Below are 26902 nucleotides of genomic sequence, written 5' to 3'. Positions count from 1 at the left end.
CATTCAGGCACTCATTCTTGATGTGGTTTTCTGATATCGCACGGGCCCATATGCAGGTGCTCCTCTCTGTTCAGGACTGATCTTGAAGATACCAGCTTTCAAGAATGAGTCATGGGCAGTTTCACCGTTTCCCCCCCACTGTCTAGTTAACTTCTATGAGTCTGACAGTTTTAAAGTAAACCCTTGCAGGACGCTGTCTGACCTTCACAGAAATGCTAACAACACTGCCAACCACTCAACACTATCAACGCAAAATCTTGTGACCTTAGCCCAGGTTTGTTTATTTGGACATGTAATGGTTGGACCTCTCCAGACCACTGGGTTTTCCAGAACCCCTTTAGATAGTTATACACTGAAAGGGCTCTTTGCAGTTGTCAGATCGATTGCTGTAAGCAGTTCAGCAGAGATAGAACAGCCCGCATTCTTGCAGCCCACATGTGTTTTTTTTTCTTGGTGTAACCCAAACATACCTGTGGGGACGTTGAGGGTCTTCACATGCAAGCAAAGTGGGGAGGGTTCATGTTATAGATTGAATAGTTTGTTAACCAACAATTATTTTTTAATTTTAGTGTAACATACTTAAGCAGTAAGAAACAGGAAGCTATGCTTTGAGATTTTTTTCAAATGATTTTGGGCATGATGCACAACAGCGGCCCTTGAGTGCTTTTTTTGTTTTTATTACATGCTACTGAATATTAAAAAAGTATTGGGGAATAATTTCATTAGATTTCTTAGTTAAAGGTTAAGTCATTTAAATGTCATAAGCATCATTTCAAAATGTTTTATTTGGATATTTTCTTTTTTTTTAAGCTTTATGTCCCCTGGTCCCCAGTCTGCTAAACTTCTTTTGTATCCCACAGAAGAAAGTCAAACAGGTTTGAAAGATTTAGTAAAGGTGAGAAAATCAAAGAATACGCCTATAATTTATATTTTTGGAGAGCTGTACCTTTAAATGTCGTCCTTCCGCAAAAGGAAATAGTCCCTTGTTAATCGTTGATTTCTATGGATGCTGCGCAGGAATACGCACAGTACCTACTGTATGTGAGCAGGTGTTTTACGTCATAGCAGCTATTACGCTGTATATTTAATGATCAGGTTAACTAAAAGTGCTTCAATTGTGCTTTGGGTGCCATGTAAATTATTTATCTCTTAAGTCAAAAGTGCTATTCAGACTGAATAATATTTTGATAAAGAGTCAGGTCAGGTAGAAACATTTCTGTGTATCGAGTATAACACACTTTTAGTTTCACCCAGAACTCTCCGTTTCCTAATTATTCATTTTAAATTAAAAATATTTATATATTTGAAAACTATAAGCTCCTTTAAAAAATAGACATGGTACTCGGTTAATGATTTCCCGCCTTATGATGCACGAGCATTACACCTGTGCTGGTTTGCGCGCGGGCAAAGTCTGCGCGTCAGGGGGAAAAAAGAGAAAAGTTGCACGGTGACGCGCACAGAGAGTTGCGGAGCGTGTGCGCCTCTACTTGAGTCCTGAAGGGCAAATAAGGGAGACGACCTTAACCGGGTGCACTTATCTGAGTCTCATTTCAAATCCTTGTGCATTCGTACAGTGTAGCCTGTCGCGCATCATAGAAATATAAGGTGCCGTGTTTGTCAAAGCAAACGTCATCGTGGGTTTTTGGTGGGCATGATATCACTGGTGACCTACAGTATCACGGGATGCGCCGCGCAAAGCGGGTCTAACATGCCAGACGGGAGAGACATGGACCTTCGGGAGGCACGCATCATCGTTTATTGAGGATATACGTGTGTATTATTGGATATCTATTTCCTTGGATCATAAGGACGTACTGTGACAAGACCGCCAGGAAGGAACCGGTGTAAATAAAATGCGCGTGATTACACCGGCGCAGGCAAACTATTCTCAGATTTATTGGGATTTATTTTAAATGCTTACTACAGGCTGATTTTAATACTTAACGAGGCAATTTTTCATCTGCTTCTAAAACTTTATTTATTTAATTGAATCTTGGGTTTTGTATGTTCCGGTGAACCATGACATGGACGACGATTGCGCTGTTTTTTGAGAATCTGCTAAGTAAATTGTCACTGTTTGCGTGTTTGGATTTGGTCGATTTTAAAGTTGGGAATAATCATTCATAGAGAAATAACAGCTGGACTGGTTATATCATTTACTATACAACTATTTCAGACTTTTCTCGGTGAACTCAAACAATGGGGATCAACCTGCGAGTTCTTCTGGGAATGTTTCAAGTCGTTTCTCTCACCAGAATCCCCACACACTGTGCCAAGACTCCGGTAAGAACATGTTTTAATTATTGTACATGGGCACTGTAATATCTCTTTATATAATAGGCCTGTATTGCACACATTACACTTATATAGTAGCCTAATAGCAAAGTGTCTTTACGCATCTCTACAACATGACCACAAATTAAGTTTCCTACGTTTTTATTATTGTGACTTTTATAACACTTTGAACACTGCTGTAAAGTGTAACTTTGTGTATACAAGGTTAACTTTAATTAATTTGGAAACTCTTGGCTGGCTTTATTTATAGGTATATAGGCCTATATAAAACCTACATTAATTAAATGCTTGTAAAATGCATTTTATAGAGCTCAATAAATGCACAGACAGCAGTATCTTTTGTGTTGAAATAACCTGACGGTCGTTGACGTTTGGCGTAATGGGCAGAATGGATAAGATGTTGCGTTTAAAGATCTCTTCAGACACATTTATTATGATTTTCGTACTGTATTTGACATATGTTTTTCATAATCATGTCACTTAAGTTCATGTCATTTATCATCATGATGATAAATGTTTGGGGCAATATAACAACGTTAATATAATGTAATATTATAATAAAAGACTAATGTGATTTAAACAATTTAAACATAATTGGCTGTAATATACAAACATACTACATTTATAGATTTTTTTAAAATAATATTTGATAATATACAATGTAGATTTATTAATAATTAATAATTTTTTTATTCCGCGTCTCAGGAGGATACTGTGACGCACATTTTTCTTATAGGTCACTTGAACAGATTTTGAGTCAGTATTACTGTCACCAGACCACATGACAGCCACTGTTTGCTACAATGTGAAAGGAGAAGGCTAATTTTGGCTCAAATCTGCAGGGATTTTTTTGTGAGCAGTAGCGGTATGTGGTCGGTCTACGTGTGCCCGGAGCTTTGCTTTATGGATGCATATCATCAGTCTTCATAATGATGCAGCCCAACGACGCACAAATGTGATCTGTCCTGTTGTGTTTATAGATGAAACTTACAGCAGATTGGTAATGATGATGCTTCGTGAATATATACATGTATATTTAATTTCATTATGGGGAAAATGCTGTCAGATGAAACCCTAAATACTTTTATATTGCACCAAAAGATGCATGGTGATGACCTTTATGGTGGTGTCTAATAATAATAGCCCTGTAATCTTACAGTAGGTCTGCTGTTACATCATTGAAACTAAAGTTTATCAGGCAAAATGATGGATGCATGATCAGCCATGTATCACTTACAGTCCATCCTGTCAAAAGTCTGTGGCCACTTGGGAAATAAAATACAAATATTTTTTTTCATTGCAAAATATTGTCTACTACTGGTGTAGCAAGTAGTAACTTTAATAAGTGCATGCACTCCAGCTGGCATGGACTCCAAAATCCGTGTTCCGTGTTTTCCCAGCATGATCCGAGAACAAAGAGCAACTGATTAACATTTCAATTTAGCTTTATTGATTTTTTAGAAATGGTATACTCTTTATTTTGAATTGTTATTTTGATTTAAAATGCTTAATGGTTCTCAATATGTTTTGATTTGATCTAAGCAGTGCTGTTTAGTAGTACTTAGTTGCAATCATAGATACAAGACTGACCCACTGGCGGCAGGTGGAGGGGGATTGTGGGAGAGCAACCGAAATGATGATTGGTTAAACTTGAGGGCTTTCAGTAAGAAGGGTTGACGCAGCCAAATCCAGCCAACTGCTACTGCGATAAACGCTGGCAGCACTGAGAGTTTGATTGTGTTTCAGAGAATAAAAGTGATTGGTAATGTGTGTGTCTGTGCCAATCGCCTTTGCCAGCTCTGAACCTGGCAGCTGTATTTCACAATGGCACAGAGGCAGGAGGTCTGTAAAGAACTGACTGACTGAACCGAACTTTAATATTGCAACACGGCAGCGATAGACGCCGGCCTAATTAAAGAGACACTCCACTTTTTTTGAAAATATGCTTATTTTCCAGCTCCCCTAGAGTTAAACATTTGATTTTTACCATTTTGGAATCCATTCACCTGATCTCCGGGTCTGGTGGTATCAATTTTAGCATAGCTTAGCATAATCCATTGAATCTGATTAGAACAAAGAGTTTTGATATTTTTCCTATTTAAAACTTGACTCTTCTGTTGTTACATCGTGTACTAAGACTGACGGAAAATTAAAAGTTGCGATTTTTTTAGGCAAATATGACTAAGAACTACTCTCAAACTTGCGTAATAATCTAGGACTTTGCTGCTGTAACATGGCTGCAGGAGGCACAATGATATAATACGGCGCCTGAAAATAGTCCCCTGCTATTGAAAGTAAACAAGGGGACTATTTTCGGGCAGTGCGTAATATCACTACGCCTGCTGCAGCCATGTTACAGCAGAAAAGTCCTTGATTATTACACCAGAATGAGAGTATAGTTCCTAGCCATATCTGCCTAGAAAATCACAACTTTTAATTTTCCGTCAGTCTTAGGCTATATCCACACGAAGCCGGTGCATTCCCTATCCGATGATTTTTTTTCCTTGCTCTAAAAAAATAATCCGTAAACACGAAACCACTGAAACCGACTGAAAGCGGTGTAGTATATATGCCGGACCAGTAGGAGGCGCTGTAATTCTGCCACAGATATACACTATACACGGAGAAGAAGACTTTGAGCATGCGCATAGCCAACGTATGGTGTTGTCCATCCATTATCGCTTGTTGGTCACCACAATTGCATAGAAGCAATAGATTTTGCTGTAATAAAGCTAGTAGGCTTTAGTAGCTTCTGTAGCACGAACACAATCACGTAGTTTGCCGTTATTGTTGTTGCTGTTACGTGTGACGCTTCCGACACGTGATGTGATGACGTTTTCGCTTCACAAAATATACGGATTGGCTGTACAGACGAAACCGCAAGGGTGTCGGTTTCAGATTTATCCACTTTAGGACCCGGTTTCAAAAAATAGCGGATTCAGTCTCCCAAAACGACGGATCCGTGTGGATGATACGCCAATACGATAACAAATTTATATGTATGCAGTGATACGCGTCTCCGTGTGGACAGCCCCTTAGTACTCGATGTAACTACAGAAGAGTCAAGTTTTAAATAAGAAAAAATATCGAACCTCTTTAGTTATTTTTAAGTGTGATGCTAATGGTCTAATCAGATTCAATGGATTATGCTAAGCTATGCTAAAAGTGCTAGCACCAGACCTGGAGATCGGCTGAATGGATTCCAAAACTGTAAAAATCAAATGTTTAACTCGAGGGAGCTGGAAAATGAGCATATTTAAAAAAAAAAAAAGTGGAGTGTCCCTTTAATAGTTTGATGTCAGTATAGGCCGATGTTTAATTGTTGAATAATGCTATCGATTATAGGCCGATATATCGGTGCATCCCTATAGGGCATATGAATTATACATTTAGGCCTATGAGCCTTTGCTATACAGTGTTTGTTACCTAGGCTAAGAGAACTACCGACACATTCCCATTAGGAAACGGTATGTGTGTGTTATTTGCACTGAAGTGCAAAGTCTACTCTTTACCTCAGCAGTGACCTTGTTCTAAGTGCGTACCCCGCTGCATACAGAGGCGTGTTTGTGTGAACGTGTGCTAATATTCACCTTTATGCTCATGTGGCACAAACACAAACTCAGCTGATTAAAAAAATCAGTGTTCATGTTTTTAACCTTATATTCTTTAAAGGTTGCGACGGCCATTGATTTAATTTTCACACGGCCAACTATGCGCTTTTGTTATTGTCACTGGTGTGTGTTGTGTCTCATGCCGTCTCTCTCTGTTCTTTCTTCTAGTCAGACCACTGGATCCCAACAGAAAGTCACAGATCGGGAGAAGGTACTGACGTTTGCTTTACGTACACTGATTGTCAGGTGATATATGCATCTGTGTTGTTTCGTCTATGTTGCTTTGCTAAAGTTCACGACTGAAACGTGAGCGTCGTACAGTGGATGTTCTGGTCCTGGATGATCCATTAGTGCTGAAATATACAATATGTGACCCTCGATCACAAAACAGTCAAAAGTGGCACTGGCACGGGTATATTTGTAGCAATAGCATTTATATTGCATAGGTAAAAATTATAGTTTTTATAGGCCAAAAATCATTAGGATATTAAGTAAAGATCATGATCCATGAGATATTTTGGAAATTACCTACTGTTAATATATAAAAAATGTATTTACCTTTAGTAATATGTGTTGCTTAGGACTTCATTTGGACAACTTTAGAGGTGCCCTCATATTCCAGATTTACAAATAGTTGTATCGTGGCCAAAAATCCTATCCTAACAAACCACACATCAATGGAAAGCTTATTGATTTAGCTTTCAGATGATGTATAAATCTCAATTTCAGAAAACTGACCCTGACTATGATTGGTTTTGTGGTCCATGGTCACATATAGTGATGCCGAAAAGATGACGCTCAATATGGTACACTCATAGTAAAGTATTAAAAATATATTCTTATGATGAAATACTTATTAAAAGTATTTACCACACTCTTCAAAATAAAGGTGCTTTAAAATATGTGATCTTCAAAAGCAGTTCATCTTTAGAAGTTCTTCATCTTCAAAAGCTCTTCATCTTTAAAAGCTCCTTGTCTTTAAAAGCTCTTCATCTTCAAAAGCTCTTTGTCTTCAAAAGCTCTTCATTTTCAAAAGCTCTTCATTTTCAAAAGCTCTTCATTTTCAAAAGCTCTTCATCTTTAAAAGCTTTTCTTCTTCAAAAGCTCTTCATCTTTAAAAGCTCTTCATCTTTAAAAGCTTTTCTTCTTCAAAAGCTCTTCATCTTCAAAAGCTCTTCATCTTTAAAAGCTCATCATCTTCAAAAGCTCCTCATCTTCAAAAGCTCTTCACCTTTAAAAGCTCTTCATCTTCAAAAGTTCTTCATCTTCAAAATCTCCCCATCTTTAAAAGCTCTTCATCTTTAAAAGCTCTTCATCTTTAAAAGCTCTTCATCTTCAAAAGCTCTTCATCTTTAAAAGCTCTTCATCTTCAAAAGCTCTTCATCTTTAAAAGCTCTTTATCTTCAAAAGCTCTTCATCTTTAAAAGCTCTTCATCTTTAAAAGCTCTTTATCTTTAAAAGCTCCTCATCTTTAAAAGCTCTTCATTTTCAAAAGCTCTTCATCTTTAAAAGCTCTTCATCTTTAAAAGCTCTTCATCTTTAAAAGCTTGTCATCTTTAAAAGCTCTTCATCTTCAAAGCCTCTTCATCTTCAAAAGCTCTTCATTTTCAAAAGCTCTTCATCTTTAAAAGCTCTTCATCTTTAAAAGCTCTTCATCTTTAAAAGCTCTTCATCTTTAAAAGCTCTTCATCTTCAAAGCCTCTTCATCTTCAAAAGCTCTTCATCTTTAAAAGTTCTTCATCTTCAAAAGCTCTTCATCTTCAAAGGCTCTTCATCTTCAAAAGCTCTTCATCTTCAAAGGCTCTTCATCTTCAAAAGCTCTTCATCTTTAAAAGTTCTTCATCTTCAAAAGCTCTTAATCTTCAAAAGCTCCTCATCTGCAAAAGCTCTTCATCTCCAAAAGCTCCTGATTTTCAAAAGCTCTTCATCTTCAAAAGCTCTTCATCTATAAAAGCTCCTCATCTTCAAAAGCTCTTCATCTATAAAAGCTATTCATCTTCAAAAGCTCTTCATTTTCAAAAGCTCTTCATTTTCAAAAGCTCTTCATTTTCAAAAGCTCTTCATCTTTAAAAGCTTTTCTTCTTCAAAAGCTCTTCATCTTTAAAAGCTCTTCATCTTTAAAAGCTTTTCTTCTTCAAAAGCTCTTCATCTTCAAAAGCTCTTCATCTTTAAAAGCTCATCATCTTCAAAAGCTCCTCATCTTCAAAAGCTCTTCACCTTTAAAAGCTCTTCATCTTCAAAAGTTCTTCATCTTCAAAATCTCCCCATCTTTAAAAGCTCTTCATCTTTAAAAGCTCTTCATCTTTAAAAGCTCTTCATCTTCAAAAGCTCTTCATCTTTAAAAGCTCTTCATCTTCAAAAGCTCTTCATCTTTAAAAGCTCTTTATTTTCAAAAGCTCTTCATCTTTAAAAGCTCTTCATCTTTAAAAGCTCTTTATCTTTAAAAGCTCCTCATCTTTAAAAGCTCTTCATTTTCAAAAGCTCTTCATCTTTAAAAGCTCTTCATCTTTAAAAGCTCTTCATCTTTAAAAGCTTGTCATCTTTAAAAGCTCTTCATCTTCAAAGCCTCTTCATCTTCAAAAGCTCTTCATTTTCAAAAGCTCTTCATCTTTAAAAGCTCTTCATCTTTAAAAGCTCTTCATCTTTAAAAGCTCTTCATCTTTAAAAGCTCTTCATCTTCAAAGCCTCTTCATCTTCAAAAGCTCTTCATCTTTAAAAGCTCTTCATCTTCAAAAGCTCTTCATCTTCAAAGGCTCTTCATCTTCAAAAGCTCTTCATCTTCAAAGGCTCTTCATCTTCAAAAGCTCTTCATCTTTAAAAGTTCTTCATCTTCAAAAGCTCTTAATCTTCAAAAGCTCCTCATCTGCAAAAGCTCTTCATCTCCAAAAGCTCCTGATTTTCAAAAGCTCTTCATCTTCAAAAGCTCTTCATCTATAAAAGCTCCTCATCTTCAAAAGCTCTTCATCTATAAAAGCTATTCATCTTCAAAAGCTCTTCATCTTTAAAGTGATGCCATATAATTGTTCTCTGTAATGTCTCTGGATAATTACTGGACTTAATAAGCCAAAAACCTTCTGTGTAGATATCATAGAACAATTTAACATTATTTCAATGCATTCTTTGGCACCTTTAAATTAAAGCATTTAAAGGACAAGGTACTCAAGGCCCTGAAATATTTTGTTTACAGTATATTGAAATGTTGTGAATTTTGTCTTAAAGGTGTAGCAGTGAAACATGAAAATACATCCATTTGGGCTGTAAAGGGGCATTGATTTGGCAAGTTATGTGAAATGTAAAAGTTAAAAATAGTTTCAATGTTAGGTTTTTAGGTTCGTCAGATCCACATGGTTTCTAGGTACTTCAAAGCACCCGTACGCAGATGGTCAGAACAGAAGATCGACAGAATAAACAAAAGGATAAATTAACAATAAATATAAGCGTTCATGTGGACCTTGTGTTATATAGTATCTGTCTGTGGTTCTTAAGTGTAAAGTTTCACTATAGTTTCACTCGTTCTCTTTTTCTCAGTGGTGAGGTGGTTGGATGTCTATCAGAAAAGCGGCTGTCATCCCAGAGAGATGCTGGTGGAGGTTTGGCAGGAGTTTTCATGGGAGACGCATCACCTTTTCTTGCCGTCATGTGTAACACTGCGCCGCTGTGGAGGCTGTTGCTCAGACGAAGCACTGGAGTGTGTGCCGTCAAAGACACACACAATCGTCATGGAGGTACACACACACACACACACACATCCACTAACACACAAACAGGCTTACACACTAAACCGTAGGAAAATGTTTTCCATGTAGAAACTACATGCACACCAACATAGACATATAGTTCACACACAGCCTCAATGTGACGCAGTCTCAAAAGGTCCTAATGTGGTAGAGATATGTAAACATTTCATACCACTATGAGATACTAATATGTACCAGTATGTGCCTCTTTGGTACCAATATGCACCTTTAACGTACTAATACAAATGTTTCATTTTGGAAAGGCACAGCTTTATACATACACATTGTTATGCTGGTAACAGAATACAGAATAAACGTATGCATCCAGGATTTGTAAAAATATGCCAACACTAGCAAATATAGAGTGATTATTTTCAAAGACTTGCACATTCCATACATACGCAACATGGATAGGCTGACAAACCACATATTAACCACATACCTCACATGCTTATCATGCAACACCACACATCTTGACCCTACACAAACAAACTGCCAACATACACACCAGGACTTTAAAGGAAAACACCACCGTTTTATTTTACTATGTTCTTACCACAACTTCTGTCTTTTTTCAATGCGTGCACTTAATCTTTGTACAGCGCGTCATGAATGTGTTAACATTTAGCCTAGACCCATTCATTCCTTAGGATCCAAACAGGGATGAATTTAGAAGCCACCAAACACTTCCATCTTGTCCCTATTTAAAGACTATTACATGAGTAGTTACACGAGGAAGTATGGTGGCACAAAATAAAACGTGGCTTTTTTAAGCGGATAAAAAATGAGAACTATATTGTATGGCGGAAGACCACTTAGTTTGCAGCACTTCTAAATTCATCCCTGTTTGGATCCTAAGGAATGAATGGGGCTAGGCTAAATGCTAACACATTCACGAAGCACTGTACAAAGATTAAGTGCACGCATTGAATAAAGATAGTATGTAAAAATTTGTCTAAGTTGAGGTAAGAACATAGTAAAATATTCAAAAATGGTGGTGTTTTCCTTTAAAACATGTAAATGGGTCCTTTAAAATGCTTATCACACATCACACATACAATAGGCTTCAATCTAACCCGATGTAAGCTAACTCCAAATATGTGACATTAACCACGTTAACACCCCGGGCAAAGCTCTTATTCACACAAATCTTATAGCTTAGTATGGATGAGAAACAGCTTGGAGACGCACACACAGGATACACAGCATGAGGTAGTCATACATATTCAAAGTGGGTGAATGGAGTCTCTAGCGTAATGGATCTGGTTGGATCCTGGTCACGTACTGTATAGAGAGATTGAAGGATAAAAGATGGAGTCATTACTATGCAGAACAGATTGTGCGTTTGTGTGTGTGTGTGCGCGTGTATAAACACTAACTCCTGGCCACTATTCTCATACTCGACAGCTTATGAGGACCTCCTATATGAAGCATGAACTGGTGCAGCTGCCCTTCACAGAACACAGCCAGTGTGAGTGCAGGTAAGACACAAACACACGTAAACACATTTAGCATGCCATCTAAAATAGGACATAACATCGATCTAAGCCCCCCCCCCTTTAGCCTTAAAAACTACCTGTCACTTACTTTTAAAACTCACACATGTACTACCAACATCTCCCGGCGGAGTACTTCCTGTGTACGGTCACGGAAAGGTGTGACCTCAAAAATCCCACTTCCCCTGGCAGCCTGCCGAGCCGTCAGCATCAGCTCTTTATCAGGTCATTGTGAGGTTCTCCTCAAAAGCCCCTTTTCAGAGTTTGGGGGTTTCGGATTAGGGCCAGGGGCGGAGGAGCGAGCGATTTTCATGCAGTCACCCTTCTGTTCTCTCTTTGTGATACTGATCTGCCCCGTGCAAACACACCATTGACAAACTAAAAGTTGCCCACACTGACTCCACAAGCATCCAGCCAACCAACCAACCAACCGTATGAACTCTTTTACCAGATCATTTTGACTCTGGTTACTGTGCTCTGTATCAGGCTATACAACCTTTATCTTGGTGATAATGTTTACAGTCTTTCATGCTGAAATATTATCTTAGGGCAAGTGTGTTTATAGACAATCACAAGCTGGTATAATAAACTGTTTATTCATCTTCTACTGTACATACTGTAATCAGGGGCAAATCAATAAAAAATTGCTGACTTAAGTGTTCAAGAGTTGTTGGCAAGATATTGTTAGGTATGTTTGGTGGTTGCTAGGATGAAAAGATTCTGGTATTGTTTTAAATACAAAATCGTTTGAGTTTTTCATCATCAATCATGGTAAAATCATCAGTCAGGTCAGGTGGTTAGTGCGCCAATATACAGAGCCAGTGCCCTCACGTCGACGCAAGTTCGATTCCCGTCTCTGTCCTCAAGACTTTCCTGTCAAATCTTTACTACTATATTAGTCTCGCATAGCCAGACCTTCAATACCAAAGGTCTGCTTTCTTCACTGCTTATTCTAGACAAAGCCCGCCCATGAGCTGTTTGACCGACATGTCAAACAACCAATCACAGTTTGTTTCGTTAAGCGTCACGTTTCGGACTCCCCACAATAACGAGCCGGCTAGCAACAAGTTCGTTATTGAAATAGCCAGCCAACCGCAAAGCGTCTAAATAAACATCATTACTCACCATAGAACAACGTTGTGCACTTCATCAACAGCCACACCAATGAGACGCTCTTGTTAAACTACACTCATCGGCCACTTTATTAGGTACACCTGTCCAACTGCGCGTTAATGCAAATTTCTAATCATCCAATCACATGGCAGCAACTCAATGCATTAAGGCATGTATACATGGTCAAGACGATCTGCTGCAGTTCAAACCAAGCGTCAGAATGGGGAAGAAAGGCGATTTAAGTGACTTTGAAAGTGGCATGGTTGTTGGTGCCAGACGGGCTGGTCTGAGTATTTCAGAAACTGCTGATCTACTGGGATTTTCACACATAACCATCTCAAGGGTTTATAGAGAATGGTCCGATTGGTGGTAGTTCTGTGGGCGCAAATGCCTTGTTGATGCCAAAGGTCAAAGAAGAATGGCCAGCCTGGTTCGAGCTAATAGAAAAGCAACAGTAACTCAAATAACCACTCGTTACAACCAAGGTATGCAGAAGAGCATCTCTGAACGCACAACACGTCGAACCTTGAGGCGGATGGGCTACAGCAGCAGAAGACCACACCGGGTCCCACTCCTGACAGCTAAGAACAGGAAACTAAGGCTACAATTCACACAGGCTCACCAAAATTGGACAATAGAAGATTGGAAAAACATTGCCTGGTCTGATGTGTCTTGATTTCTGCTGCGACATTCAGATGGTAGAGTCAGAATTTGGCGTCAACAACATGAAAGCATGGATCCATCCTGCCTTGTATCAACGGTTCATGCTGGTGGTGGTGGTGGTGTAATGGTGTGGGGGATATTTTCTTGGCACACTTTGGGCCAATTAGTTCCAATTGAGCATCATGTATTGTTCCTGACCATGTTCATCCCTTTATGACCACAGTGTACCCATCCTCTGATGGCTACTTCCAGCAGGATAACGTGCCATTTCATAAAGCGCAAATCATCTCAGACTGGTTTCTTGAACATGACAATGAGTTCACTGTACTCAAATGGCCTTCACAGTCCCCAGATCTCAACCCAATGGAGCATCTTTGGGATGTGGTGGAATGGGAGCTTCGAGCCCTGTATATGCAGCCGACAAATCTGCAGCAACTGCTTGATGTTATCATGTCAATATGGACCAAAATCTCTGAGGAATGTTCCCAGTACCTTGTTGAATCTGTGCCACAAAGGATTAAGGCAGTTCTGAAGGCAAAAGGGGCTCCAACTCGGTACTAATAAGGTGTACCTAATAAAGGGGCCGGTGAGTGTATGTTTAAAGCATATCTCTCCACTTTGTAACACCTACAAGCAATTCAAGATAACTGCCTCAAGCAAAACTCTTGGATGTCTTTTAGAGAGTCTATGCCGCAAACGAATCCAATGTTTAGCTGATCATGATAACTGGTCATTATTATCCTCAATGGAACATCAGAGCTTTGTTTTCCAAGTACCGAAACTAATCGCTACACTCGTGTCTCCTGGAAATCCGGTTTATTTCAACCAATCAACAACGCCTTTGACATTCTCACAGGGTTTCCAGAAAAGTGTACGTAAAACATCAGACATTTAGCCGTCAGTTTGTAGGCGTGACGTCTGAGGCTGAGACTAACCCACCCCTAATCCGCATAAATGTGGATGTTTTTGACAGCGCTGTTGTGCATACGTGAAATTTTTCAAAAACGTAAATGGAAGTTTTTACACTGAAAAAAATGAATTTCCTAGTATTTTTGTCTTGTTTTTAGTAGAAATATCTAAAAATTCTTAAATCAAGATAAATGACCTAAGAAAATAATACTAGTTTTTAGACAAAAAATATACAATTTAAGTAAATTTGTGCTTAAAACAAGCAAAAATATCTGCCAATGAGGTGAGAAAATTTTACTTGAATTAAGGGTTTAAAGGTAGGGTAACAGATTTGATCCTGAAACATTTTTAGTTATGCTGGTTAAAAGTCTCCTCACATTCTGATAGCAATCACTGTGTTAAGTTGTTTAAATGTATTTGTAAAAATTTATGTCATCTGTGAAAGGCGTAGGACCAAAAAATGTTCAACAAATCATAGATTTCGGTCCGAACGGACGTTTCCTTTTATGTCCCTCATACGTAAGCGTAATTTGAATTCCCACCGCGCAGCGAGTCCACGCAGATACCATACGTCATCGGCGTGTTCACGTGCGTTCTGTCTGTAAACAGCGAGAACAGCAAACTTTTCTGCTGAATTGACAACCTACACAGGAGCAACAAAACTAAATGCATCTTTTATAACAACAACAGCAAAAACTGCCTGGATCAGCAAGAGCAAAAACCCAAATTAACATCGGTAACTTTACTGCTTTACCGCGAGATGCAAACAGCTACAGGAGGCAAAGGGTCTGAAAGGGTCGTTGCACTGTTTATTTTGGTAAGGTAGGTACGCGATATGTTTGTATTGAGATGGATTCAGATATTCTACTTTGATGAAACGTTGTGTTGCTTATGAAATTTGTGTTCGTTTTCCTGATTAGCATAACGATATAGTTACTACGTCTACACAATCGAACGTGTGCTTAAACTAATTCTGATGTAAACCAGTTGTTTATGTTGGTTATTTTGGAAGTGTTATTCACTTTGTACTGCAAAGTTTTCTTACTGCTGAATGAGACATAAGACGTGACCGTCTGATCTGTGCGTGTTCATGTGTTTGGAAAGAGGCGTGACTTTGGATGGCGATTTGACTTGAGGGTAGGATCGGGATTTCATTGCTAGGCGGCTTCCGTTAGCATTTTTCAAAATGTGTTACCCTACCTTTAAGAAAAAATAAATCTTATTTCACAATTTTTTTTCTCACCCCATTGGAAGATAATTTTGCTTGTTTTAAGGACAATTTTACTTAAAGGAACAGTATGTAGGATTGTGGTCAAAACTGGTATTGCAATCTCACAACTGGTGGCCAATACACAACAAACATAAAAACATAAACATCTGTTGAGGGCTGCAACTCCACTTTTTAATTGACAATATCCTGGCCGGACCAATGTTGTCAGTGATATAAGTATTTGAAATGAAAATGATTTCTAATAAAAGTGACATATCAGGGCCATTTTATGATTAATTGATAAAAAAATTCTTACATACTGTTCCTTTAAATTGTATATTATTTGTCTTATTTACTAAGGTCATTTTGCTCATCAAGAAAAAGCATCTTAATTTAAGAATTTTTAGTTATTCTACTGAAAACAAGACAAAAATACTAAGTAAGAAATTCATTTTTTGCAGTGAAACTACATTGTCGTGTAAACGTAGCACATTTCATCGAGTCACCTGATTTGTGGTTTTATGTCTTTGGTACAAAAGTTAGCTTTTAATACTAGAAGTATGAGCACTCTTAATAGTTTTATTGGATTTATGTGAACACTTTAAAAACCACTGATCATTGTCTGATTGCATATTTCATTATTCTGCTCTTTTCTTTCTGCTTTTCCCACAGGCTAAAAGAAAATTTTTATGCAGCGCCAACCAGGTAAAGTTCAATGTGTATGTGCATATATGTGTGTGCGTGCGTGTGTGTGTGTGTAAGAGATGAAGGTTCAGGGTGATGGTGTGAGGTGGCTACAGTGTAAATAGCTTTTGCTTTCTTTTCCCTTTACCCCACTGTGCACAAACACACACACGCATTAACTCCATGGAGATGTTTGCATGCTGGGTTAATTGTGTGTGAAAGGCAGAAGGGTTATTTCAGTCTGATAATGGTTTACTCCGATGTTAAACTGAACAGCTACCACTTTAACTAATATCTGGGTGGTGATCCTGGTCAGGATGCTACTGTAGTCATGTACCTGTAATTGACTGTCACTTTAATTATAGGTTTTATGATCTTTACCTCATTGCAAAAAGATAAAGATATCTACAGTACATACAGTTCATGACATCATTCAAGGCCATATTAGAAAACATCCACCTGTCCTCCACAAGCTACAGCAGTTTTCATCTATGTCTAAAACTCTAATAGTGAATAGGAGTTGTGTTTATGCACTGAAGTTTAATACTTAAGCAATTTATGGGTTTATTTAATTACACACTAAAGTTGCAGATGTGTCATGAGATCAATCCAATTCAAATGTAAAAATGTATGTTAACAATGTATTTAAGTGGGCCGTAATGTGTGAACTTGGCATGAGATGAACCTTTCCTATGAATGTTGTGAAATTTCTTGCAGTATTGAAAGTAACAAACAGTTCTGCTCCTTCGTTTCCAGTCATTTAGAGCCAGTCTACACTTGCACCTTGTTTTTGTGCCACATTTCCCTTAACATTATCTGCCCAGAACAGAGACAACTACCTTTTGCATTTTCATACATTTTATTTTTAACTATTATAACGAGTGCTAAACTCATTGCCACAGTGCTAGGGTTTTCTGTGTGGTTGATAAGGCATTGCTAGATGATTTTTCGGGTTTTTTGTGTGGCTGCCAAGGCATTGCTAGCCTAGGTGGTTGCTAGGGTTTTCTGTGTGGTTGCTAAGGTATTGCTAGGTGGTTGCTAGGGTTTTCTGTGTGGTTGCTAAGACATTGCTAGGTGGTTGCCAGGGTTTTCTGTGTGGTTGCAGAGGCATTGTTAGGTCGTTGCCAGTGTTTTCTGTGTGGTTGTCAAGCCATTGCTAGATGATTGTTAGGGTTTTTTTGTGGTTGCCATGGCATTGCTAGGTGGTTGTCAGTGTTTTCTGTGTGGTTGCTAAGGTATTACTAGGTGGTTGCTAGGGTTTTCTGTGTGATTTCCAAGGCATTACTACATTGTTGCTAGGGTTTTCTGTGTGGTTGCCAAGGAAATGCTAGGTAGTTGCAAAAGTTTTCTGTGTGGTTGCCAAGGCATTGCTATGTGGTTGGAAGGGTTTTCTGTGTGGTTGCTAAGGCATTGCTAGGTGCTTGCCAAGACATTGCTAGGTGCTTGCTAGGTTTTTCTGTGTGGTTGCCAAGGCATTGCTAGGTAGTTGCCATAGTTTTCTGTGTGGTTGCTAAGGCATTGCTAGGTGGTTGGTAGGGTTTTCTGTATGGTTGCTAAGGCATTGCTAGGTGGTTGCCAATGCATTGCTTGGTGGTGGCCAGGGTTTTCTGTGTGGTTGCTAAGGCTTTTCTAGGTGGTTGCCAGAGTTTTCTGTGTGGTTGCTAAGCCATTGCTAGGTGGTTGCTAGGGTGATCTTTGTGGGTGCTGAGGCATTGCTAGGTGGTTGCTAGGGTTTTCTGTGTGGGTGCTAAGGTGTTGCTCGCTGGTTGCCAGGGTTTTCTGTGTGGTTGCCAAGGCAATGCTAGATGGTTGTTAGGGTTTTCTGTGTGATTTCCAAGGCATTGGTAGGTGGTTGCCAAGGTTTTCTGTGTGGTTACCAAGGCATTACCTCATTGTTGCTAGGGTTTTCTGTGTGGTTGCTAAGGCATTGCTAGGTAGTTGCCACCGTTTTATGTGTGGTTGCTAAGGCATTGCTTGGTGGTTGCTAGGGTTTTCTGTGTGATTTCCAAGGCATTGCTTGGTGGTGGCCAGGGTTTTCTGTGTGGTTGCTAAGGCATTTCTAGGTGGTTGCCAGATTTTTCTGTGTGGTTGTGAAAGCATTGCGAGGTGGTTGCTAGGGTTTTCTGTGTGGTTGCCAAGGCATTGGTAGGTGGTTGCCATAATTTTCTCTCTGGTTGCTAAGACATTGCTAGGTGGTTGCTAGGGTTTTCTGTGTGGTTGCCAAGGCATTTCTAGGTAGTTGCCATCGTTTTATGTGTGGTTACTAAGGCATTGCTAGGTGGTTGCTAGGGTTTTCTGTGTGGTTGCCAAGACATTGCTAGGTGGATGCTAGGGTTTTCGTTGTTTTTGCTAAGGCATTGCTAGGTGGTTGCCAGAGTTTTCAGTGTGGTTGCCAAAGCATTGCGAGGTGGTTGCCAGGGTTTTCTGTGTGGTTGCTATGGCATTGATAGATTCTATGTGGTTCCTTAGGCATTGCTGGATGGTTTCCAAGGTTTTCTGTGCAGTTGCTTAGGCATTGCTTGCTGGGTGGTTGCTTGTTGCCCGGATCAAATCAACCACTTAAGTATCTATGACATTCTGTGGTAATATATCATTTAAATAAAAGACAATAATTAAAAGTGACGTGGAACAAAATTAGGACATAAAGATATTTCTCTTAATTTAAGAGAGTTTTTTGGGGAAGGTTTAAATGTAGTCTGACTTCTAAGAGACCCATTCAAATACTTTGTGTGTGTGTGTATGTTTGTGTCCAGCTGGCCAATGTCTCGCAATGTTGGAAGGGAGTCAGAACCCAAAAGCCTCCTCCTTTGTTGGGCAATGGAACAGAACATTTATTTTATTGCTTAATTAGGCCACTGGCCCCTGAGGAGCTGCAGAAATAAAGAGACAAAGAAATAAAAAAAAATAAAGTGATCTCAAGATTTAAGATCTCTTCATTTAAAAAAAATCACGTTTTGTAATTACATTTAAGAGTCTGTGTAACACAAAATTTGCCTACAATGTAATAGCTGTATGCAAAGCTATGTGTTATATATTGTATGTAACTTTCTCCCCAATTGTTTAGAGAAGGTCCACAGACCACGAGACGAGGAAGAAAGCGTCAAAGAGGAAAACCAAAGCGAAAGAAACACATGGAGAAAAAGCAAATGTATGTCTTCTTAATATTTTTTTAAATAAAAAGTATAAATAGATAGATCCTTAGATTAAGCGATTGATAAATCCCTACTTTCTTTACGTTCCATACTGCATGTTTTTTTCAAGCCGTACTGACTTTCACACACACACACAACAATTAACTCTTTCTGCCGAACGGGAAAGAATTCAACAGTTCCTCTCCTCGCAATTCGGCTTTCACTTCTTTCTCATTTATATTTGGTGAGGGCAAGCGAAGGGTGTTTCTTTTGAACCATCGCTCCCTCTCGGCTATCCATCATTCACTCCTCCATAGATGAAGTCAATGGCAGGTGTGAAATCAGGCTAATTTGCCAGCCAGAACGCCCCTCCCTCCCCTTAGCACAGACCGTATCAGCCTCCTATTGCACTTCAGCGGACAAAGATTGATTTTCTTACTTAATTAACTCTCGGCTATACAATTCTCTCCGGTCCTGGTTAAGTTAAAAAAGGAAAAATGGCCCCATCCCATTAGTGATGTCACAAAAAATGAGATATCAAAGAACTAAAAGGCCACAGACGCTATCCAGAGCGTTTCGCTGATGTCATTCTGAGGAACATCAGGCCCGGTTCGTGCTCAGAATGCATTAGGAGGCTTTTTGTACCTCCTGTTGAATTTAATTTTAAAACGCAAAGTTGTGGGATCAAGTCATTGTGCAGCTAATGATTGTAAGGGTTTACTTGCTCTTTGTTTCTTTGTCACAGTTTTCCATAATTCTCTCTGAGACGGATTTAGCTCATGATCGGAATTGCATGACTTAATCACTGGGAGGCTTTTCTTATTTGTTACTAAGTTTAACCTCTGTGCTCTTCACAATTTCATAGTTTTCACAATGTAAAACATGAACTTTTATCATCCTATTTTAACTTCTTTAACATAATACTTAAATTATATCATCATTTATTCACACTTATGTTGTTCCTTCGCTCTAAAAAGTGATGGGTTGTTTCATGGTTGAGTACAACATTTTGGGTTGAGTACAACATTTTGGGTTGAAAAACATCTCCATATTTTACCCAACCACGGTCTGAAACATTTACATTTTATGTATGCATTCAGCAAACACTTATATCCTGCGCGACTTAAACTACATAACAAACTACACATTTTATCAGTATGTGCATTACCTAGGTTCGAACTCACAGCCGTTTGCAGCGGTAACACAATGCCCTACCACTGAGCTACAAGAAGAACCCAGAAAACTATATTGGATATTATTTCTTACCAACAGCTTATTTTACCCCTCTCATGCCAACAGGACACCTGTGCCAACTACACCCCCTCCTCCTCCACCTCCTACCCTCCCGCCTAGCTCCGCCCCTACACCACCTGTCAGAGAGGCGTGTCCGCCGTGCCCTTCCCGCAGGATGACATCACAGCCTCCCTCATGTGAGTGCAGGTGCAGCTTGAGGGAGGTGAGCTGCACAAAGAGAGGAAAGACACTGAACCAGCACAGCTGCCGGTAAACACACACATCTATTTCGAAACAGCTACAACTTTTTGATGTGCTAAAAATATCCTCTAACCGTCTAATGCCCTCGATTCAGGATTTTACTGGATTTTAGTGGCCCTAATAGAGACACATGTAATATGATAATATAATTAGAGCTGTCAAAAGATTAATTGCGATTAATCGCATACAACATAAAAGTTTGTTTTTGCATAATATATGTGTGTGCACTGTGTGTAATTCTTTTTGTATATATAAATACACACACATGCATGTATAAAAAAGGGAAAATGTATATGAAGAGTTTGGTTCCAAAACGCAATAAATCCATTTTGACTAATTTCGGTAAAAATGTGTTTTCTATACCGAGAAAGTGACATAATGAAAACCACTATTTTCTGTTACAAACTTTCACATAGCATCTTTAGGTTACAATAACATAAAAAATTCAAAGCCATCATTTGATTTTATTATAAAAACTGATTCCGCAAAATGCAATAAAGTTTTTTTTCAAATGCTATAAATCTATTAAGTCAGTGTATAAATGTGAATTCATCTTTGGCATTTTATATTCATTTAGTTCCTGATTAAAAAATAAACATTAATGGCATTAATCAAAACACTTATTTTTTCATATTAAGAACAGTGTCATTGCTGCTGTTATACTTGGGACGTCGTCACTGAACTTTATTGACAGCGATCAGCTTTAAAATGTTTTGGTGCTGTTTGATTTTGTTGGCTTCGAGTAAAGTAATGGAAAGTTTTTTATAAGATCCCCTGGGGTCAATGTGCCTCTCGCGTAAATTATTCGATTTTGATGGCTTACGTTTCTTCCTCACCACAGGTTTATCAATGCCATCAAAGTATTATTTTGTTTTTGTTTGTTTGTTGATCACAGAGTACAAAGTAGATGAGGAAAACTAGGATTCTGTGTGTATTCAATGTGCCGCCATTCTTGTTTACAATGCGTGGAATGGTGCGCTGTGATTTGTTGAGCGGATTTATTGCATTCTGCAGAGAAGGAGGACTGCCGTTTATCGCGTTTTGGAAAAAAGGGAGAAAAGATGACAGAATTAAACGGCGGATATCAGATTTTGCGTGGACTTTTTAATACTGATTTGGCTGGAAAAAAACTCTTCATAAATATTTAGATATATTTAATTTAATTTTATTTTATTTAATTTAATTTTATTTTATTTTTTTATATATACATAAATAACATTTTTCTTTAATGTATAGATGTGTGTATTTATATGTACATAAGAATTACACACAATACACATACAAATATATTATGCAAACACAAACTTTTATTTTGTAAGCAGTGAATCATGATACATTTTTTGACAGCTCTAAATAATATAATATAATATAATATAATATAATATAATATAATATAATATAATATAATATAATACAATATACTATAGCCAAACTTAGAATGCATATCACTTAAAGTATTGCAAAGCATTGTTTTTGGCTCATTTGGTCATTTTGTATTTGTGTAGTGCCTTTCATTATACATTTTGTTATTTCAAAGCACTAATCTTTTTCCTCCCTCTCTCTCTCTCTCTCTCTCTCTCTCTCTCTCTCTCTCTCTCTCTCTCTCTCTCTCTCTCTCTCTCTCTCTCTCTCTCTCTCTCTCTCTCTCTCTCTCTCTCTCTCTCTCTCTCTCTCTCTCTCTCTCTCTCTCTCTCTCTCTCTTTCAGATGTGAGACCCAAAGGGAATAATGAAATTAAACCTCCCTCATAATCCACCTTTCAAACATTGCACAGCTTCGATGAGGTCAAGGTTCGCTTATTCTTTTATCACTCAGTCTAAAGTTTGGGTCTTGCCCAGAATAAAGGTTTGTGTTCGGGAATAAACCACAAACCCTCCCCCGGGCACCGGGCGCTCGGGCCCTGTCCTACACACTTTTGTGGCAGTATTCGTTACATATACACAGCTCTGTTCCCAAAGGGTTATGCATACAAAATACATCACATTGTTTGAAATTGTTGTTCTGTAGAAGATTTCTCACAACAGTCAATCCAAATGTCTTTTCTGCTACATTCTGATGAAAATTCAAAACCTATCAAGACTGTAGGGCGGACGCAAACGCTGTTTGAGCACAGCGAGTGACGCTTATCACCGGAAAAGGGGAATATTTAGCAATCGGGAGGTGAACCTTGGCTGTCAAGTGAGCTTTATCCAAAACTTTCTGTGTCAAGATGGACCGTCCTCTGGTATTTTCAGCCTCCTGGGATGAATGAATCAACACAGGCACGGACACACTGCTAGTGTGATGCTAATAAGGATGAGTACACTGAGGACAAAGAGGAAAAGGAAGGAGTTTTTAAATAAACTACTCAAGTGGAGTGTTTTTGAGAGGATGGATGTTGACAAACCTTTAACGTCGAGAGAACTTAAGTATCTCGAAAAAATTCCAGACGTCACGTATGTGCCAACTGGATGGATGAGCGATTAGACGGATGGACAAGTGTCTGTGTGGTCTCAGTGGGGAATAATGAGGATCTGTGCGTCTGTCCTAATTTATTCCTGGCCTCTATAAGTCCATAATGTGGCTTCACAGACTGTATCAATGAGTCTTTTTTGTGTTTGTTTGATTTGCTTTTTGTCCGACTCCTTCCTTTTGGGATTTGAGAGCTTTCCCACTGGCCAGCCAGTGAGTTGAATGCCAATAGTATAGAAACTTGGTGATATTCCATTGGTGCTCGCACGCACGCAAACACACGCACGCTTTCTCTCTCTCACACCCTCAATCACACTCTTTTGCATTAGTTTCTCTCTTTATCCCTTTCCCACATTTGTCTCTTTTTCACTCCGTCTCTTTCGCTCTCTCCTTCACACACACAAACAAATGCAAACAGGTAAATATAAGCTTTCCGGTGTTGATATTGAAAGAAGAATATGTTTTTTGTAAAGAATACTAATGTTATTATAGTCCATTATAGTACACTTAAAGAATGTCGTCTTTATCTCTGCTATTTTCACCTATAAAAGCAGGCACTGGCATACTCACAGTTTCGACTGTGCATGTGCTCTCAGAGGCCTCGGCAGGCTTCAAAAAAGGGAAATACACACTTTTTGCGTGTTATGGCGGTCTTAACCATCTCACGTTGTTGGGAGTATGACGTATTTATTTTTTATATTGAATTGCATTTTATATTATGCTTTGTGATGTTTCGTCTGTGTCTTTCAGAGACTTTTATTTTGCTACAACTGTGATGATTTGAGATTACTTAGTATTTTGCCTGGATTCTTTAGAGACGGACCGCTAGGATGAAGCTATCGCATCAACGTTGAACACCATGAGTATCAGTGAACCTGCTGGTGGTTAAGCAACTCTTTCCATGTTATGTGTAGCATTACTGTGACCACAAAACCAATCATAAGGGTCAATTTAAAAAAAAACAAGCTTTCCATTGATGTATGGTTTGTTAGGTGTTGTGCGCACCAAAACTTTTAAATGCGGCTGAAAACGCCTGGAGGACACCATCGGCCAGATGTTTTTTCAGCTGAGCGCCAGTTTCTTCAGCCAAGCACTTTGGTAGCTGTGATCATAGATATGTATAAAGACTATGGCTGTGATACTTGAGCTGTGAGCCTGTTGGTTGTTGTGATACTTTTCCCGCCCCTCCTCCACTCTGATTGGACAGCTGTGTAAGAACTGACATTGACGAACGGAGCTTTTCACCCAAAGTTGAATATTTTTCAACTCTTGGCGCTCTTTTTCAACTCAACTGAGCGCAGAAAAATGCTGAGTGCCGGTTTTCAGCACGGAAGAAAATCGCTAGCTGCTGTTTTTTTTTTTTTTTTTTTGAAAAACACAGATCTTCCATTGGAAACAATAAAAAAAAAAAAACGCCGGCCGCAGGCAAAGCTTTGGTGTGCACGCCCCCTAATTATTTTTGGCATAAAGGAAAAATCCTAATTTTGACCAATACAATGTATTGTTGGCTATTGATACAAATATGCAATGTGACTTATTACTGATTTTGTGGTCCAGGGTCACATAAGGATGTCTACGTTTCTACAAGTGACTATAGGATTGTAGATTCCTTAGACTACGTCTTAGGCAATTACAAGCAATACTGTAAACAACAACCTGGGTTGTAAAAATGCTGGGTTATTTTCAACCCAGTGTTTGGTCAAAAAGGGAACAACCCAGCATTTTGGGTTGAAACAACCCAGCATAGGTTAAATTACAACTTAAGTTCTTGACCCTCAACCATGGGTTAAAAATAACCCAGCATTTTTTAAGTGTATAAAGATCAATACCACCCTGGGCTGTTCAGTTGATACACTGTAAAAAATTATTTGCTGCCTTAAATTTTTTTGTTGAATCAACTCAAGTCAGGTCAGCTTACTATTTATCTTGACAAGAGATGAGTTGCAACAACAAAGTTTACTTCTTTTAACTACATTTTATAAATTTAAACAACTCATCTCTAGTCAAGATAAATAACCGTGAATTAAAATGACTTGAGCTGATCTGAGTTGATTCATACCGAGCCCCTAAGGTGACATAGAGTAAAAAAATCTAAAGTTTAGTTTCATGTGCTCACGCGAAACCTTCATGTGCAGAATTTTTTTTAAAGTTTTGTTTTGTGTGCTCACGTGAAACTTTCGCATGCTCACGTGATACTTTCGCCTGCGCTCACGTGCGCTCGCAAAACTAAACTTTATTTAATTTTTTCTTCATGTCCCCTTAGGGGCTCCGTAGATTCAACTAAAAATTTTAAGGCAGTAAATCATTTTTTACAGTCTTAAAGTGTTCCCAAACTACTGACCTGTGTGTTTCCCTAAACATGGATTTCATGGAGTTCAACGAGCAAAGTGTAGCATTGAACCTGATTTTATTAATTGGGAAATTATTGAATCATGAAAAGCATTTTACACCACACTGTAAAAGAAAATGCAGGAACTTCGTTTTTAAAAGTCAATTTTAAGTTTTAAGTTTTGACCTGTGAATGATTGACATAACTTATAAAAACTAGTTAAAGCTGTTTAACTTTTTTTCTTAAGTTCAAATATAAAAATATATGTTAATTTGACAAAAATGCTGCATTTTGTTTACAGTGCAGAGCTGAACCAGAGATATATGTGATTTTTACTGAAATAGCTGGTTGGTAAACATCTGACACAGCCTAGGACGGTGATGTCATCAAAAATGTTGTTTTGAGGTTGTGCAAGTTATTACATTTTGACAAGAGATTAAATTTTTTGGAACAGCCATGAATTGGGGAAACGTGGGTTCAGAAAGCTAATAGGGTGAATTTTGGATTCTGGTTAATGTTGGTTGTCTTCATACACGATGGCTTTATCGCTGCTGTTAAATGTTCTGTGTGAAATTCTGTGCTATAAACGTAGCATTCTCTCTCGACAGTACCATGTATCAACTACCTCTGTGTCCGTACAGTTAATGTATAAGAACTATCATAGAATATATATATATATATACATGCATACGATATGAATGTAACTACAAAAAGTCAGTGTTTCCAGTCTTTTCCGTGTAAAACTCATTCCTGCCTCCTGTCGCTTTGTTTGGATAATTTGTGTGTAGAAATGTCATATGTATTCAGATATAACAGGGCCGAACAGAACCCGATATATACCATAATCTATACACAATATAAGCTTTGAGTGTTTGTTAATAACATAATGATTAATGGTTATTGCTGCTATTCCATCTGTGCCCAAAATTCCTGTGTGTGTAAAAGATTTGTTACAGAGAGACATAACCTTCCCTGCTTTATGTCTTCAATGTGTATAAATGCAAACGTAGGTCTTATCACACACGTACAGTATATAAAAAAACACAACAGCCATAAAGCAATGTGCTATATATTAATATAAATAAAGTGAAATGACTTATTTTTGAGAAAGGTTTGTGATGATTTGGTAATTTTGAAAACATTTATTCCTTAGGGCATATGTCACACACGTGCGAGAAGTCATTTGACATTGACTGTGCAACTAGCACGTGTGGGTCATATTTTAAATGTAAAATATAATATGTATGTAACATATATAATGTAATAATAATGGAAATTACAAAAATGTCTAAAGAGCAAAACATTTTACTGGTCCTAACAATAGGCTTCATTTTGTTATTAAGAATTATGATTACTTTATTATTAATTATTCAAACAATAGTTATTTTATTCTTTTAATACAAGCTGGACATATTTTCATGAGACTTACCCATATGGGTGTATCAAATGGTAATATTTGAAGAGTTTTGATAAACGAGATAACTAATTTTAAAAAATTATTTTTTCAGAAATCTCGTTTTTTTTGGTTGTGCATTCCAATTAATATCAATTCAATTGCAGTTGGTTTGTTTTTATTTAAACCTACATAACTTAAAAAATACAGCTAAGTAGCACCATAAAACAAAATAATAACATGATAACATAATAATAAACATGTTTTGACAAAAATGTTAAAAATGGAGTTGTCTCGTTTTGCAACGAAACTCTTCATTTGTAATTATTTTAAACAAAAACTCCACTTTTTTTGAAAATATGCTCATTTTCCAGCTCCCCTAGAGTT

The 26902-nt window shown here is 38.1% G+C and overlaps 1 protein-coding gene across 1 annotated transcript; it reads left to right on the top strand.

Moving 5' to 3' along the window:
• Nucleotides 1-1442: 1442 nt before the first annotated feature.
• Nucleotides 1443-26222, top strand: vegfba (vascular endothelial growth factor Ba). Its single transcript, XM_065275240.2, has 8 exons — nt 1443-2283; nt 6075-6117; nt 9435-9631; nt 11051-11124; nt 15707-15739; nt 18783-18866; nt 20149-20352; nt 22050-26222. The coding sequence occupies exons 1-8, from the start codon at nt 2200-2202 to the stop codon at nt 22069-22071; spliced, it is 741 nt and encodes a 246-aa protein (XP_065131312.1). The 5' UTR covers nt 1443-2199; the 3' UTR covers nt 22072-26222.
• The last annotated feature ends 680 nt before the right edge of the window (nt 26223-26902 follow it).

This window comes from Paramisgurnus dabryanus, chromosome 16 (genome assembly GCF_030506205.2).
Source record: "Paramisgurnus dabryanus chromosome 16, PD_genome_1.1, whole genome shotgun sequence".
NCBI lineage: Eukaryota > Metazoa > Chordata > Actinopteri > Cypriniformes > Cobitidae > Paramisgurnus > Paramisgurnus dabryanus.
This window is presented reverse-complemented; position numbering and strand designations above follow the sequence as displayed.

What these genes read in the sequence shown, in the direction of transcription:
- vegfba (XM_065275240.2), top strand. Translation starts at nt 2,200, where the DNA reads ATGGGGATCAACCTGCGAGTTCTTCTGGGAATGTTTCAAGTCGTTTCT. An exon ending in TTTTATGCAGCGCCAACCAG is followed by an intron (nt 15,740 to 18,782) that starts GTAAAGTTCAAT and finishes CCAATTGTTTAG; the next exon opens with AGAAGGTCCACAGACCACGA. An exon ending in CTGAACCAGCACAGCTGCCG is followed by an intron (nt 20,353 to 22,049) that starts GTAAACACACAC and finishes TCTCTCTTTCAG; the next exon opens with ATGTGAGACCCAAAGGGAAT.